General features: G+C 41.9%; 1 protein-coding gene and 1 long non-coding RNA gene across 2 annotated transcripts in view; both read left to right on the top strand.

Moving 5' to 3' along the window:
• On the top strand, window positions 1-1,278 carry LOC119745499. The gene is made up of 2 exons (XR_005273631.1): window positions 1-122; window positions 713-1,278. It is a non-coding gene; the product is annotated as an uncharacterized LOC119745499 (long non-coding RNA).
• Window positions 1-17,212, top strand: part of LOC119745498 (vacuolar protein sorting-associated protein 33B-like) — a 28,841-nt gene that overhangs the window by 307 nt on the left and 11,322 nt on the right. The window contains exons 2-9 of the mRNA XM_038221874.1: window positions 10,046-10,126; window positions 10,780-10,841; window positions 11,787-11,836; window positions 12,066-12,133; window positions 13,775-13,820; window positions 14,976-15,070; window positions 15,459-15,563; window positions 16,819-16,993. Of these exons, the coding sequence (XP_038077802.1) occupies window positions 10,046-10,126; window positions 10,780-10,841; window positions 11,787-11,836; window positions 12,066-12,133; window positions 13,775-13,820; window positions 14,976-15,070; window positions 15,459-15,563; window positions 16,819-16,993 (682 nt within the window). The remainder of the gene's footprint in view (window positions 1-10,045; window positions 10,127-10,779; window positions 10,842-11,786; window positions 11,837-12,065; window positions 12,134-13,774; window positions 13,821-14,975; window positions 15,071-15,458; window positions 15,564-16,818; window positions 16,994-17,212) is intronic.

Raw genomic sequence — 17,212 nt, 5'->3', positions numbered from 1 at the left:
ACTTGCGAGCTACTGCTCATAATATAATGATAATGTAGGGGTGGCAGTGACTGAAGTTAGTTATTTCATGACGTTTTTGTACCAACAGTCAGCAGGCCTATACGAGGGAAATGGGTCAACTCGTACCCGGATTAACTCGTACCCGAGTCAACTCGTACCCCAAAATTGACACCCAAGTCAAGTCGTACCCGAGTTAGGTCGTACCCGAGTCAAGTCGTACCCCAGTCAACCCGTACCCGAGTCAAGTCGTACCCGAGTTGACTCGTACCCGCAGCTCAAAATAGGCCTAGTTGCCTATTTTCGAAAAGAAAATCAGTGAAACGAACGGAAGATCGGAGGGATATGGCCGGTTGTCCGTGCATGGTGACATCGTTTGTGCCAAGCCTGTGTGCGCACTCGCCGGTCCACGTGGTCGTCCGTGCACGGTGACATCGTTTTTGCCGGGCCTGTGCGCGCACTCATCGGCCAACGTGGTCGTACCGTGCACGGTGATATCATTTTTGCCGGGCCTGTGCGCGCACTCATCGGCCAATTCATCGGTGGTTTTCCGATGAACCATTTTCTGCTGCTCAACAGTTCGTGATGAATCGAATCGGATGTCAAGTTTTGAGGATGAAACCCGATTAGCTCAGTTTTGTTTGAGATAAATCTTTCTCTTGCACTTGAATTACAATTTGCTAATGTCAAACAATCTTTCACACCCAAGGATCAGCTAACAAATTTGGTCCCCTAAAACTTATAGAAAGAGCATCTCTGAATGAAACGAGCCACCATTTTCCTTTATCGTTTTTACTTCCTTGATGCCTCAAATGTAAACAAATAATTAAAAATCCTACATTTCTGTTACCAAGATAATATTCTAGTTAAAGTTATCGCAGAAACTTTATTTGAGCTGCACAAGATTTTTTTTACGACATTTACCAAACTAATTGTACACAAAATGACCAACATATTTATAAAGAATCATTATAAATTAAATAACGATGTCCGTGTGACTCTTTTAAGTTTCCTGTAATATATTTTATCTTCAGATTTGTACTTTCAGGGCCCCCAATCTTCCCAAAGAGATTTGTGCCATGTGCAGTTATTATTCAATAAATGATGCCAAAAATGGAGTGAGTGAACGTTGAAAAATATTACTTTTACATTACAAAATGCGATGAAGCCCTTGCCGATGTACGGTACATTTTCCCTTTTCATCCAGATTGTGAGCAACATTTGATACCACCGCCTTCAACTAATCCTTGAACTTTATTTGTATTTCTGGCGGCGTAACTACTATTTCTCAGTCGCCGTTTTTGAGGGTAAAATCGGAAGTTTTGTTAACCATCCATCCGTAATTCCAAACTAAAAAAGGAGGGGAGTACGAGTTGACCTGGGTACGAGTTGACCCGGGCACGAGTTGACTCGGGTACGAGTTAACCTGGGTACGAGTTAACTCAGGTACAAGTTAACTTGGGTACGAGTTGACTGGGGTACGAGTTGACTCGAGTACGAGTTGACTCGGGTACGAGTTGACCAAAAATCTATACGAGTGGGGTGCTGTGGTCCAATGGTTACAGTGTTCGACTCGTGTGCTGTGGTACACGGGTTCGAGTCCTGACCGTGGGAACATGGTGCTTGTGCTCTTGAGCAAGGCACTTTACCACTATTGCTTCGTCCTTCAGATGGGACGCAAAGCCGTAGGTCCCGTGTGTTGTGTAATGCACGTTAAAGAACCCAGTAACACTTGTCGCTAAGAGAAGGGGTCTGCCCTGGTGTTTCTGGCAGTGGCCGCAGCACCTTGTATACCCTGGTGCCACATAATGGGTCTCATATCTCTCATGTACTTCATTCATTAAATAATAGACATAACTCCCAGTGCCTTGAGTACCTCAGTACTCCGTTGCGATAATGCCTGAATAGATTTCTGCAACGTAGCCATACAGACAGATACAGATACAGAGTGGGCGGGGTTAAGGTTTCAGCAAAAATACTGTGTAGCGCAAATTGGTAAACATTTTCATGACTTACTTCTCGCGCGGCGATTCTCTTTAATTCTGGCAGCTGGTTCTTGGTTCTTGGTTGGTTCTTCTCCTAAATACTCCACGTGGGAGTTTATACAGGAGGCCAGAAACACCGGGGCAAACCCCTTCTCTTAGCGATACTGGGTTCTTTTACGTGCATTTATACAACACACGGGACCTACGGCTTAACGTCCCATCCGAAGGATGAAGCAATAATGGTTAAGTGCCTTGCTTAAGAGCACAAGTGTCCGCTGGCGGGCTCGAACCCACGTCACTGTTGCCTCTGAAACACCAGAACGTGAGTCCGGTGTTCTTAACCGCTAGGCCATCACACTCCATCAATGAAGCTGGTCTTCATTGGGCGATAGAAACTAGAAATTGGGCGTTTTTAGCTGCGCACATAAAATGTACATGTCATAGCGTGCAAGCATGAGTGCTTGGCGGTACAGGGTACCAGCGAAAGCGCTGTTGCGCGTTGGGCTCTTTTAGTGTGCGGCGCGGAATTGGGCGCATTGACATTACACTGCATGCACAAACCGCATAGTTGGGCGCTTACTGAAGCCAAATTTATAGCGCGTATTTTAAAGTTGCTAAGGAGCTTGGTTAACGCGTACGCCGTAGGCGCGGCGCACTTCACTTACCATTTTGCTGTCACTTTGAGCGGACGCGCGCTGATCTCCATAACTAATATTGTGAGTAGAAAATAGTGTTATTTATATCGTGACACTTTTCCCAGCTATTTAATTTAGGGCAAGTCTAGCTTGGGGTAATTCAGCGCACAGTTATCCAAAGTCCGCATGTTTTAGGTGAAATTTAGGAGAGAAATAAGCCAGAAATCTTGTGAATAATTTATTTGGAAACCATTTGGAGGTCCGATCCCCTCCGGAGGTAACTGGAGGTGACTGGAGGTAACTGTGCTTGGAGGTACATGTACCTCCGATTCATTTGGTGCGAATTAAATGATGCATTGAGTAGTACAAGTTATAGTTTGTTTCCGATTGTCAATTACTTGGTTGTCCAATAGGGTTTGCCTGCAAGTGGGGATATATTTTCCCCGAACGGACGCACCCCCCGGGTTGTTGAGAACCCGCCGCCCATATAGAATCCCCACTGAAAAGTCTCGGGATTTCATATGGGACTCAGATTGTGAGAGGTCATTTGAGACCCTCAAGAGGTGTCTGCAAGAGGCACCAATATCAGCCTGCCCCAAGCCAGAGGGCCAGTATAATACTGGACACTGATGCTAGTGGGGATGGAATTGGGGCTGTGCTGTCACAAACTCAAGAAGGGAGTGAAAGGGTGATTGCATATGCTAGCAGAACCCTATCTAAACCCGAGCGGAATTATTGTGTGACGCGGCGAGAACTACTCGCAGTGATCTTCTTCTTATGACAGTTCAAGCAGTATTTGTACGGGCGGAAGATAATCATCCGAACCGATCATGCCTCCTTGCGATGGCTTATCAACTTTCGCAACCCAGAAGGTCAGTTGGCTAGGTGGTTGGAAGTCATTGGGTACGATTGAGTACGATTATACAATTGTACATCCACCAGGCTTGAAACATTCCAATGCAGACGGCCTATCTAGACAACCATGTAGACAATGCGGAAGGACTCTAGAGAATGAGTCAGAAACGGCAGTACATGAGAGTGTGGTTCGAATAACAAAGGTACAGCCAGAAATAACCAATGAAGCAAACGCAGGCCCAACTAGAGGATTCCTCCACTTCTTGGGTAATCCAGGCCAAAAGAGATTCAACAGAAAGGCCAGAATGGAACACTGTTTCTGGGAAGTCAATTTCCATCAAGACCTATTGGCGCCACTGGGATGAGTTACACATCAACAATGATGTACTGTACACCAGGTGGGAGTCTGATGATGGCAAGGAGCTGAAATGGAAAATAGTACTTCCTGAGTCGCTACGAAAAGCGGTGACGGAAGAACTGCATGCAGGAAAAACAAGTGGACACCTTGGGTTTAAGCGAACACTGGCCAGAGTAAAGTGTCGCTACTACTGGTGTGGCATGCGCGCAGATGTCCGTTCCTTCTTCAGGAAGTGTGAACGATGCGCAAAGAGGAAATCACCACCTAAGCGGAGCAAAGCACCGTTACAGCAGGTTCCAGTTGGCTATCCAATGGAAAGAGTAGCACTGGACATAATCGGCCCGCTACCAATCACCGACGATGGGAATCGTTGGATACTGGTAGTGGGCGATTATTTTACAAAGTGGATCGAAGCATATCCACTTGTGGACACAACAGCACAAACAGTTGCCAAGGTCCTTGTCACACAGGTAATTGTCGATATGGGGTCCCTGCAGAACTTCACTCTGATCAGGGAAGAAACTTTGAAGCAAACGTGTTTGGTGAAGTGTGCCGTACACTCGGTGTACACAACACACGAACCACACCCTATAATCCGAAATCCGATGGACTGATAGAGAGGTTCAATCGAACCCTCATCAACATGGTTGCAACCATGATAGAGCCTCACAGGCAGCAAAAGGATTGGGATTTGCAGTTGCCATACTGTATGCAACATTTGCATATCGATCCACTCCGCAGGAAAGCCCGTGAGAGACACCCAACATGATGATGTTGGGCAGGGAAACGGCTTTGCCGATTGATCTTATGACTGTTCAACTTGAACACCCTGCCAGTGGCAAGTTGGATTACGCAGAAGAGTTACGAACGAGACTAACGAGTGCTCACGATCGGGCTCGTGAGCATTATAAATCCAGTACGAGAAGACAGAAGCGAGGCTACGACCGAAATGTGTCTGGCAAACCCCTGAACAAAGGAGATTTTGTTTGGGTTTATAACCCAGCTAAGAGGAAGGGAGTCTGTCCAAAACTAGAAAGTCGTTGGCAGGGCCCGTATCTGATAGTTGATAAACTTTCGGATGTAGTGTTCCGACTCCAAAAGAGTAAGAGGGCACGGACAAAAGTAGTGCACTTTGACCGGCTGAAACTGTATGAGGGCAAAACCCTTGAAAGTTGGACTGAACCCAGGCATGAAAGCCTAATAAGTGAGCAGGAAGAAATCAGTAATGAGCGGATAGAAATCCCTCCCCAAGACAGATCTATTGAGTGTGTAGATAATGAGTCAGGAAATGAGAGCGAGGCCATGGAAGAGCCGGTTGAAGCCGCTTCCATGGAGGCAATTAACAATGCCAATGAGGGAACTCAGGAATGTGAATCTGAAGAAAACATTGTGGCATTGAATGAGCGGGTGAGGACCCCTCCAAAATCTTCTATGAAACCCTCCGATTAAATGAGCGGTGTACCCAAGAGGTACAGGGATTGTTAGAGGGTGATGAATGTTTACTAAACCCTCTCTTCTTCTTGTTTCTTATTTCAGACTATGCCATTACCAATGGCTACTCCAGACGATCTGGATGAGAGCAGGTTGCTGAGGTGCAAGAAGTGCCTGAAAGTATTCTTGCAGAGACGAAGCCTCTACCGGCATCTGCGAGATGACCATGGTCCACCCAGATATCTCGACTGCCAAAGGTGTGAATTCCAGTCTAAACGGCGGGACAACCTGCGCAGACATTACAGAAGGAGACATCCTCAACACATGGATGACCTCAATTTCTCAAGCAGCCCTCAGGGGCAGCCACCAGACAGTCTGCAAGATTGCCATGGTCCACCCAGATATCTCGACTGCCAAAGATGTAAATTCCAGTCTAAACGGCGGGACAACCTGCGCAGACATTACAGAAGGGTACATCCTCAACACATGGATGACCTCAATATCTCAAGCAGCCCTCAGGGGCAGCCACCACACAGTCACCGTCGGATGGAGCGGAGAGATATCGCAAAAGTGTCCTACAGCCCCAGGGCAAGACCTGCAGCAACGGCGAGCTGTCCCCCGGAGACGGTAAATGCTCCAGCTACAGTTCCACCCACACCACAAGAAGCAGTGCATGTGGCACCTCCTCAGCCTACACCATGCAGTGTCTGGGATGAGATGGAAATTCCAGTAGCTGAGGAGGTGGTGATCTCGCCAGCCGCATCACTGTCCTTCCAACCAGCAACCGCTGAAGAGCTGCCCACCCACAACAAGACACCTAGCCCGGTTGTGGCACCAGTAAGCGGGAAACCCCTAGCCAGGCTGAAAAGTCAACTTCAACAGGAAAGGCTGCCTACAGCCTCCTCGGCCTCATCAAGTGAGTGGAGCGAGGACTCAGACGAAGAAGAGGAGGTCACCAAGAAGAAATCATCGCTGCTCAATATCGCCATCCACAACGGCCTGACAAAGGTGACAGAGGTCGTCACCAAAACCTATTTCCGCAACGGCGATAAGGTTTCCGAAGTGACGCGGACCAGGGTGTACGAAGCCGACAGCAAGTAGTTACAAAGAGCAGGTCTTCAAGTTCGTCTATCTGGACTTAACTTTTAACTTCAATTAATTGTTCTTCGTCGCACTGCGGATCAGGACTCTAGCACCCCAGTTAATGTTTTACTGTTAATTCAGATAATTGTTGACGAATTTATTGTTCAAGTGTTCTCGTTGAGGATCAACAGACTCTGGTCATCGGTGAAATTAGCTATAGAGTCAATGTTTTTAAAGAAATGTTTTGAAAGAATTGCTGAATTGTTTAATCACAATTTAATTGCTGCTTTTATCCCTCACCTTTTAACCAATTCGCTTGTTAGAGTTTTCAGCCTAAGTGGACGGGGACCGTTCAGGCTTCGAGTGGGGCTATGTAGCGCAAATTGGTAAACATTTTCATGACTTACTTCTCGCGCGGCGATTCTCTTTAATTCTGGCAGCTGGTCTTCATTAGGCCAAAAAAAAAAAGTCTCCAGTTTCTGGTATGCGCGCGCGTCGCTGCAGCCATGCGCGTCGGCAAAATGAAAAAGTTTTTTTTTCAATACAAGATGATGTCTCAAAACCGCCAAACTCACTGGTTTGACTGGAATCCTGCTGCTGCACAATTTTAACGTGTTTTTAGATGGGGTTATGATCGAGAATAAGCTTTATGTGGCCTCTCTGGACTCCCATATATTTGCACTAAGTTTAGTCGGGCACCATTTGCAGTCATCAGCCGATATTTGAAGCCAATAAAAAAAAAAAACAGGTAAAAAAAAAAATAAAGCTGCGTCGCCGCACCACTTTTGGGGCAAGCTCCATACCAGAAACCGGAGACTTTTTTTTTTGGCCTTAGGCGATAGAAATTAGAAATTGGGCGTTTTTAGCTGCGCACATAAAATGTGCATAGCGTGCAAGCATGAGTGCTTGGCGGTACAGGGTACCAGCGAAAGCGCTGTTGCGTGTTGGGCTCTTTTAGTGTGACATTGCATGCACAAACCGCATAGTTGGGCGCTTACTAAAGCCAAATTTATAGCGCGTATTTTAAAGTTGCTAAGGAGCTTGGTTACGCATTCGCCGTAGGCGCGGCGCACTTCACTTGCCAAAATTGGAAATATGTTTCTCAATCCCAGTCCCAGATTCTTGTCTTTTCAACAATTTTGCAATGACTTACCTTTATTGAGTGATAGGCCTATATCAAGAAAAAAAAGTGGCGTCAGGTTGCAACATTCTTTCCCTTTTGCCCTTGGGGAAACCTTCAATAAGTTCAAAATGGATTTTTTCTCCACAACTTTTTAGAAAGCAGAGAAAAAAGAAGGCATATTAATTATGCCGTAATTTATAAGTTGTAAAGCCATGCCAATGTCCATGAGGTCTTGTTTTTTCTAAAGTGTAAATATTATCGTAAACCGTACATACATACCTAGATCATGTAGATACAAGTTAAGTACGCAATACAATATAATACATTTTTCTTTGTTCTCCCTAAAGTCAGAGTTTTCTTTCTTTATTGTTATAAAATCAAATCCTACATTTAATTGCAGAATGTTTCTTCTTCTTTTTCCTGAGTTGTGGCCCTGGAGGATTTTTATAAAAGTGAATAAAGTTTGACATCGCAATAGGTCTGATTCCCATCTCCTAAATATCAAGTCACAACGCTAATGTAAGCGTGAAACTAGACAAAGATTTGTCACGGTAAAAATGTCTTAGTACCAAAACAAGTGCCGGTTCAACAGCAAAAACAGTCGGGGACTGGTTCACAGTCAAATATACACTGCCTTTTCATTAGTCATTATTCATTTATTTTTCTTCAAGGTAGGCTTCAGCTGACCACTATATTGTGTTTAAATTTTAAGTTAAATCGACGAATTGCAGTTTTGACATTGTTCACACTCATAGGATTTAATGTTAAGAATAAATATTGATGTTTTTACAAGTGTCAATCATTTTTGAAGTTGGTTTGTGTGATGAGTGAAATTTTTAAGAAATAATGATTTTTTTTTGCAAAGGATTTATAAAGAAGTCTTGAGCCTTGTAAAGCTCGTCTAAGACCAATGCAAAGCGACCATCCTTGCTAGACAGGAAGCCTTTGCTCTTGTGTGTCAAAGGCAGTACCCTGGCAAACCAAATCCACATTTACTATTTTTATCTCGCCTGATTATTATTCATGACACTTCCAAATATGGACTGACACAATTTCTGTCCAGTCAGATCGCTTGTTACAAAAGCTGGCCAACTCACAAACTCAACTAGGAAACGGTCGGACAACTGTCCCTACATTTGTACCCTGCTCTACATACTGGGCTTTGGCTGCCACTGGGTAGGCCATGTAGCACAGGCTCTTCCCCCAACCAGTCCTCACTCCAACAAAAACAAATCCCTTCCATCAAGAGACACTGAATGGGAATTCTCTGGTGATCATGTACACAGTAGGCTGTCTTTTCCGAAAAAATGGTCCACATTTTGATGACTATACATGTACATGTACGTACACAATGGTCGTCATATTTTATTGCCTAAAAAAAACCCACCAAAGGCTAATCAGCTGCCCAGGAAAGAATGTAGTATTCAGACGCCACTTCAGCGGCTGTGTACAAAGTCTATGGAGAGTCAAGAACATTTTCTAAGTATTTCCTAAAAAAAAAAATTGAAAATGTTTCTCAGTCCTAGATTCATGTCTTTTCAAAATTTTTGCAAAGACTGACCTTTATTGAGATGATATGCAAAGAAAACAGTGGCGTCAGGTTGCAACATTCTTTCTGCTGCCCAAAAATTACCTTGTAAATCATGAATCATGAATATTCAGTGCCTAGTATAATGTCACAAAGTCTGATTGGCTGACAGCAAATGTCAAATATGAAATAAGTGGACTTGGTTGGCCAGGATAGTTTATGACACACGAGACTAGAACTACCCTGGCTAGTGAGGATGTATTAAAGTGACAAGCTCGTCATCGGAGTCAATATCTTTGGGCCAAGGTCAGGCTTAAGCAAGTCTAATTCACAAGTGACAGTCAGTGAGCCAGTGTAATACTGATTGCGATACATGTAGGTACAAAGGGGACTGTAGGTACAAAGTGGACTGACAGACGTGTTGACCTCACCACTCAATATGCCAAAAACTTGCTTACTTCTGAAAAACACCGTCACATGCTTCCCAACCCAAGACTCTCTCTCACCAAACGAAATCTCAGGAACTCCAACCACCTTACCATGCCTCGTATCAGTACTCAAAGATACAAACAATCTCCTGTCCCCTCTATGAGCTGCAGATTAATTAATTCTCAGTAGTTTTGGTTTTTAGGTGTTCATATTATTGTTTCTCCTATCTCATTCTATTTTAATTACTCAAATTTTATATGTAATGTTAGTCACTGTTATTGTTTTTGTCTGTTCAAGCTTTACTGTTTACATATGTAATGCTTAGCAATCATTGTAAATATTAATTATTACTGTAAACCAAATATTTTTAGTTCTTGGACTTTTTCTTTGGTCACCATCTTTTTTGACAATAAAACCAAAATGAATGAATGAATGAATGAATGAATTAAATGTAATTGTCTTTTGGAATTTGGCCCTCCGGGCCGAGATTTTAGACAAATAAAAGAAATGGGTGGCCTCTAAGACCAACGAAAACTAGTCTGAAAAAAAAAATCCCTAAAATTCATTTTGTTGGTACTGGTTGCATTTTCCTTTATGTTTGAATTCTTTCCTTTTCTTCAGATTCCTGAAAAGAAGGATTTAGTGATCGATCCTGATCTAATGAGGCCTTTAGATAGAATAGCCGGAGCTCAACTGCTAAAGGTATAAGTCATTAAATCTCTCATTCTTTAAAAAAAAAAGTGGTAAATTTAAATAATAACCCTAACCCACCTCATTCCTCTGAAATCCTCCTGACGGTTTTGGAGGATTTTGGAGGATTGAGGATGAATGGTGTTTGAAACGAAGGAGGATTTTGGAGGATTGAGGCCGAATGCATTTTGAGAGGCAATGCTGTTGGAGGATTTTAAAGGATTGAGGCGTTGGGTATCCTTCATTTGAGCATAAGTGCAAAATTTTGGAGGATTGAGGATGGTTCCTAGCAAAAAGGGGCCAGGGAGGTAGGAATAATGCATATTTATAAATCAGATATATCCACAAGAATTTGTGCTTGAGGTGTTACATCATAAAACTAATTGGCCGCCTTAGGGTTAGGGTTAGGGTTCAAGCCCGGAGACGAGGTTCAACTCTTGAGACAAGGTTCTCCTTCCCACTTGAAACATACCTGTGTGTCCGGTTATCCCAACCAATCTACAGGTCCATTCCAAACGGAATATTTATATATACACTATTTTTTTTTTATGCAAAATGGCCCCAAGCGAGGCTATAAAAGCCACTCTTGGCAAAGTGCTAGAAAGGAGAAAAATAAGACGCAACCATTTATTTTCACATTTAAATATTTTTCCTCCCTTTTTCAGAGACATGGTGTTGACAAGATATTCAAGTTGGAAAGTAACAAGCTTGAGATAAGCGGAGATTCGTAAGTACAAGTATATTGAATTATGTCCTCTGGATGTGTTGCCTGCAACATCCTATTTGAACAAGATGGGTAGCCCATTCATTGGCATTACAAGTTAATCCTATAGACCGATACGGGCACACTATTACTTCTATCACAGAGGCCCCCTTCAATGGCGAAAGCATTGTGCTAGCTATTGTTCAGATAATCAGTCAATGGGTAGTAGCTTCGCACAATAACTTGTACAAAGCTTTTACCATTGAAGGGAGCCTTGTGAGTGTACGGTGGTCACGTAGAAAACACGTACCCATATTCATCTATACAACAGCACTGCTGGCTCACAAGGGGGAGTCAGTCAGTCAGTCAGTCAGTGAGATAGGTACGAAGATGAAACCAGGCTGGCCCTTTTGCGGCAGCAAAAATCCAGGATCCGACACTGCCATGGCATAAGACTGCTTGTCTGAATATCACCTGCTGTCAAACGGAGTCCTCTCCATAACCAATGTCAGATATATATGAGCAATGCAAGTTTTATGGGACCCCGCGCGCCAGCCAGTCGGAGGCGACTTTAGAAATTGTGACGTCGTTTCAAGCAGAGATGTGGACTAAGCTGTTGATTGGTGAATTTGGCTGCCATGTGTTTGTAATACAACAATGGGTTACGGAAGAGCCGATGTAGAAGGCGCCCGCTGAATGGTCAGAATCTCGAGGTCAAGACGCAGTCTTGTTTTGCATCATTAATTGCTGAATCTGCTCGCATATCATAGACTTTTGCTGTGCAACGGGATATTCTAAAGACTATGAGACTACACAATCCAGGATTTGCTATGAACAAATGGACCTGACAAGTTTTCCATAAACAGGATTTTTGCCATTTCAAAATTTGAAAATATGATGCAAGATGGCTGAATGTATCTTTCTGTTTGACATCATCACAATTTTTTTGGTTGGACTTTGTTTTCACAGGCGCATGTACCTGGCCCGGCCAAGTGTGAAGAATGTTAAGAATATCGCAAGTAAGTGAAGAATTCTCAAACTTGTTTTTGGAAATAAATTTAAATCACATTCCTAGTCTTATCAGAAAACGTATTCTGTACTTGTTTTCACACAGATGCATTTTTTTTAACTCAAAATTTTCCAATTTTCCAATTTGAGTAAGAGTGAGTCTCTTGCTAAAAGTAAAACATGTGTGAAGAGTTGTGGTTGTTAAAATGATTTTCAAACTGGTTTTTTTTTTTTGCCCAGATCAAATTAAAGGTGACCAAGAAAATGGAAGGAGGAAAAAGTACAAAATATTATTTGTACCAAGAAAGGTGAGTGAATCCAATGGGAAATTGCTTAAAGAGGTTGTTGATTGCGTCATTGCTTAGTATTACAATGTAATACTAATAAAATAATAATTACAATAATGTGGTGTTTATGTATCCAAATGTTAAAGCCCATCGCAATGTTAACCCTGTTTGTCAGGCCATGGAAGGGGAGTGTGACCCAGTCGGTAGGCTCATGACTCTTGATCAGAGGGTCAGGAGTTCGAATCCAGCTGCTGACCATATGTTGTGTCCTTGGGCAAGCCACTTCACCCCCACTTGCCTCTCTCCACCTAGGAGTACCGGTATAAATGGGTACTGGTATTAGCTGGGGACTAGCATCCCATCCAGGAGGAATAGAAATATTAAAACTTTGTTTTTGTTCTGATTTTTTTCCCCTCCTTTTTTCTTTTTCTTTTTGGGACCCAAAACCCATAGACTTTGTACATGTTTTATTCAGCCCCCCCCCCACTTTTGACATAAAACAAAGTCATATCCCAAATGACGCTAGACTGCTGTCCAGCAGAGGGAATCGTTCAAAGTCGTTGCGGGTCGCGTCAATACTGCAGCTCGCACGAAGCAAACTTGTATCCAATTTAGCTGAGTACATATGCATGTACACGTACATCGACCGCTAATGTGCAGCGTGATTTTCTGTACCTGGCAGGCCGGGCTGTGCGCGCAGGCTGGGTTGACATGTTCGGTCGTTTGCCATTCATGTATCACGGCGCAGGAAGCATGTTTTCCATTACACAGGGTAAGAAAGAATCAAGATGACTCTGAGGATTGAATACGCAAATAATTTTTTTGAGCCTGCAACTAGACATGTTTTGATGGGAAAATTTTGAGAATCATTTTCATGGTTGTCAATGTCTTTAAGATTTTAAACGTACGTCTATAGTCTTATTTCAAAGCTGACAATTGCCATTGTCGAGACTGTGTTACATAATGTATTTTTATCTCATACTTCAAAATGCCACACTTTCATATTTTTATTGGAGTACTTGTAAACATGACGTGTTTAATTTTTTTAGGCTAAAAATATTAGTTTACATTTAACGCCACGGAAATCATTAGACTAATGGCAAATATTACAACAAAAATTAAATTGTTGATTTCGTGAAATTTGTTTAACTATTGTTCTTCCATGGATAGCAATTTTCATTGAGGACATTGCATATAATTTGCTTTACAGAAATAATACAATTCTTCAACTAATTATGTACATTTATCATAGAGTATTAATAATATTATATTCTATTACTTTTATCTCAATGCATTTGTAAATCCCGAAATCGTTAAAAATTAAACTTTGATTGGGTTGAAACTGCCAGTTTGATTAGGTTGGAACTTGGTATATATATATATATATGTGTACATAAACACGGACGTGTTACAGACAAAAATGGGGTGATGTCATGATGCTGTCATCATGGGTCCCGAGAGGTTATCTTAAATAAAGATGCATATTTGAATGTCCTATATCTGGAGATCTGGAACAGCTTTATAAATCATGAAACAATGTTTAAATCAGCATAATCTCATTAAAAAAACCACATAATGCGGAAATGCCCTATGTTCTGTTCCTGGAACAGACATAGATCGAGTTTCTTTGTTTTTACGGTTGATTGTTTCTTTTGTTTACAGTTGTACTTCTGTGAAATGCTGCTTGAGCAAGAAGGAGTCTATGGAGGTACAATTTGAATTTGAGACACAGACATCAGACAGACATCAGACAGACAGATGGACAGTACAGGGTGGTTAAAAAAAAAGGGAACCCACTTTTAACAGTAATTTTCAGGCATGCAACTTTTCCTCGGATCAGCTGATTTCCTCTTTTTTTACTTCACATGTGTACCATTGAAAATACAAAAACACTGTACAAAGTCTGGGAACAATTTGAATTTCCTCTTTTTTTTGTGATTTCCCAGTTGCATGCCTGAATTTTCACCTACTTAATGAAGTTATTTTAAATATTTTTCACATAGTAGTAAAGTATAGGCCTTTAACCATGCATGGTGAAAAAAGCTTAGTAAAAGTCGCAAAAATAGTGATATTATGCTAATTTGAATACAAGTCACCAAAATCAGTCTTGTCCACGGGTTTTCCCTGGTAACTTTTATTGAAGCTGTCCAATTATTAATGTCAGTGTTAAGATCATCTACTCCCCAGTTAAAAATAATATTTAAAACTAGGTGAAAATTGCTGTCAAATATGGGTGTCCTTTTTTTTTTAACCACTCTGTAGACAGGCGGTATATGATCTTTTAATATAGGATATGCGATCGGCGAATACGGGGATCTCATAACTTGGGATTTTAATTATTTCCACTTGAGTCCTCCATAAAGTACTTGTACTCATACTCGGAGGTCCAAGTAACTTGAACTCGACTTCACAAAACTTGTACTCAAATGTCTAAATACTTGGACTCGGGTACCTGTACTCATTCTCAAGGGTCAAAGTACTCGGATGCGGGTGGTACTCAATAGCTTGGTACTCGGCAGTCTTTGTACTCGGATAAAAGTACTCGACTACAATACTGGCGATGTGTGACCTCTCCAGACTCAAGAACCATTGAATTTTAAGTAACCATTGAATTTTAAGTAAATAGGTCTGGGAGCTAGATAAGCCAATCTAAAATAATTCCTGGATGTCGGCGGCTGCCTATAGCACCGAAAGTATGCATATACTCTGACACAGGGGTGTATAGATTCCACAAAAGGATGTCTCCATGTTTGACAGAGATACACCACTCCTAGGGCTCTCTGAATCCATCTGAAATATGGTAGGTGCATTATGCTACTCCATATGATAGTCGTCAGTGATTTTCTGTGCGTTTCCTTAACAGCCGTTGAGTTAGAGGACTTCAAGCTGGATCTCATTGCCTTGGACAGAGACATTCTGTCCTTGGAATCACCAGGTTTCTTCCGCGACTACTTTGTGGTAAGACACCATACGAATCCATGTACAATGGCTCCGACGCAACCATTTTAAAATGTTGGGCATAGCTGATGGTAGGACTGGTTTGTCAGTGATGTAGAATTCTACACAAACAGACAGCACTATTAGAAGCTTTGATTACCCTCATCCAAAAAGTTAAAAACATTTTCCAAATATTTTGAAACACCAAGTTTCATGAATTTGATCATAAGTAGATTCTGGGGTGGGAGTTTTCATCTATTCAGGATTTTTTTAGAAATAATATATTTTCTATTTCCTAGTAAATGCTTTGCCTTGTGTAAGTAAAACATTGTTTCATGAAATCCTTAGATTCTGGGCAGAAAGTATGCAACATTCATTTCACTTTATAACTTTTTGTTTGTATTTTTAGGAAGGTGAGCATTCGCTACTACACACAATTGCAACTTCCATCGTCAACCTGCAATCCCTGTTTGGTACCATCCCCCACGTCTATGGCCTGGGACGATGTGCAAAGGTATTAGTTTAATATCTTTTATAGCCTAATCCAGTAATCGCCATTACTGAGGGGCGTCAAACTCTGTGCATAATGCACGGGTTCTAAATTTCAGGCACGCTCCTGAGTGATTGCCTCTTATTTTTGTTGTTGAATAAGTCAACACATTTGGAAGAGAGTAAACTGTCTGTGAAAGCTCGGTATCTCCTTAACCGTTTGTCTCCCAGATCTTTCAAAATGTACACAAACATTTTTTTGTAAGATTGAGGAGATTCAGCCCTTCCTTTTATATTTTTAATGAAAAATCGTCCAACCTAGTGCTTTGCCTTTTCAAATAATTTCATATTTGATTATTAAAACTTCTATTTGATCGAATATGTGACTTTTCGAACATTGACAATTGAGGTGATAACTTTTTATGAATATCATGTTTTGATAAATTTATTTTAAAGATAGCTGATATTTGACTGATTTTAAATATGAAAATTAGGCTAATATTCCTCACGGAAGCTCTCGAATCATGGGGGTAAAGTGGCTGTCCTAAAAAATGTGGCATTTGACAAACAATAAAACCACTCAACTGATATAAATAACATAATATTATGGATGTTTTTTGTTATCTTCTCGAGATGGCTAACATTTTCTCTAATATTCTATTTTGTAAAATGCTATTCTGATATTCGGTGGATGTTCGGACAATCAGATATTTGGATATTCGGCACAGCCCTTTTCCAACCGCAAGGCCAAAGGCCAGTGGTGGCTATAACAAAAAAAAAGGAGACATGAAAAAAAAATTGAGGAATACTTGACTGTACTCAGCCCTTGAAAAAAATGGTACATACAATTCGGGCGATTCACAATGCAGTGCGCCACCATGAGTTTGCCACGGAGAGTTCATTTTTCCCAGTGCATTGTGGGAGATGGTCGACAAATTCGCAGCGCGGGACATTTGAAATTGTTCGTTTTTCCGGTTAGTAGTTTCATAAGCATATGATTCGAGTGTCTGTTTGCCCTTTTCTTTTCTTTTTTATCAATAAGGTGTTTTTTTTGTAAGGCGGCAGAACGCTATGCCCCAGTCTATAACAAATTAGCTCAAGTTGTCTACTGACACTCATTCAAATGGGCCATGTTTTGTCGACCGTAAACTTGAAAAATGGACTCTCCATGGCAAACTCTTGGTGGCGCACTGCATTGTGAATTGCCCCAATTGAAGAGTTTGTAGATCGTGTAGAATGGTGAAAATGACATTATTTTTTATTGGCTGCTCTTTTACCAGATGGTGTGGGACCTGGTCAACACACTGAAATCACTGCAAGGGGAGCCCCGTGCCCCCATCCGGAATGAGATCGGCCACTTGTTCTTAATTGACCGTGAGGCAGACCTGGTCACGCCCCTGTGCACACAGACCACCTATGAGGGACTCCTGGATGAAACATTTAACATCAGGAGTGGTGTGTACCTTCAAAATTTTACTTGTCCCCCTTGCCCAAAGTCAATTGGACACACTGTGCATTAATAGACTGATCCAGTATAGGTTCCCCCCCCCCATGGAATTATAGCCTATCACAACCGTTATTTATGTCCATCATGCGTGGACATGTGCATGATGCGCGTGCGTCTGGAACACATAGTGTACCATTGGAGAGACGCGCATGTTGCCCACGTACGCA

This window comes from Patiria miniata, unplaced genomic scaffold, assembly GCF_015706575.1.
Source record: "Patiria miniata isolate m_02_andy unplaced genomic scaffold, ASM1570657v1 HiC_scaffold_7, whole genome shotgun sequence".
Lineage (NCBI taxonomy): Eukaryota > Metazoa > Echinodermata > Asteroidea > Valvatida > Asterinidae > Patiria > Patiria miniata.
This window is presented reverse-complemented; position numbering and strand designations above follow the sequence as displayed.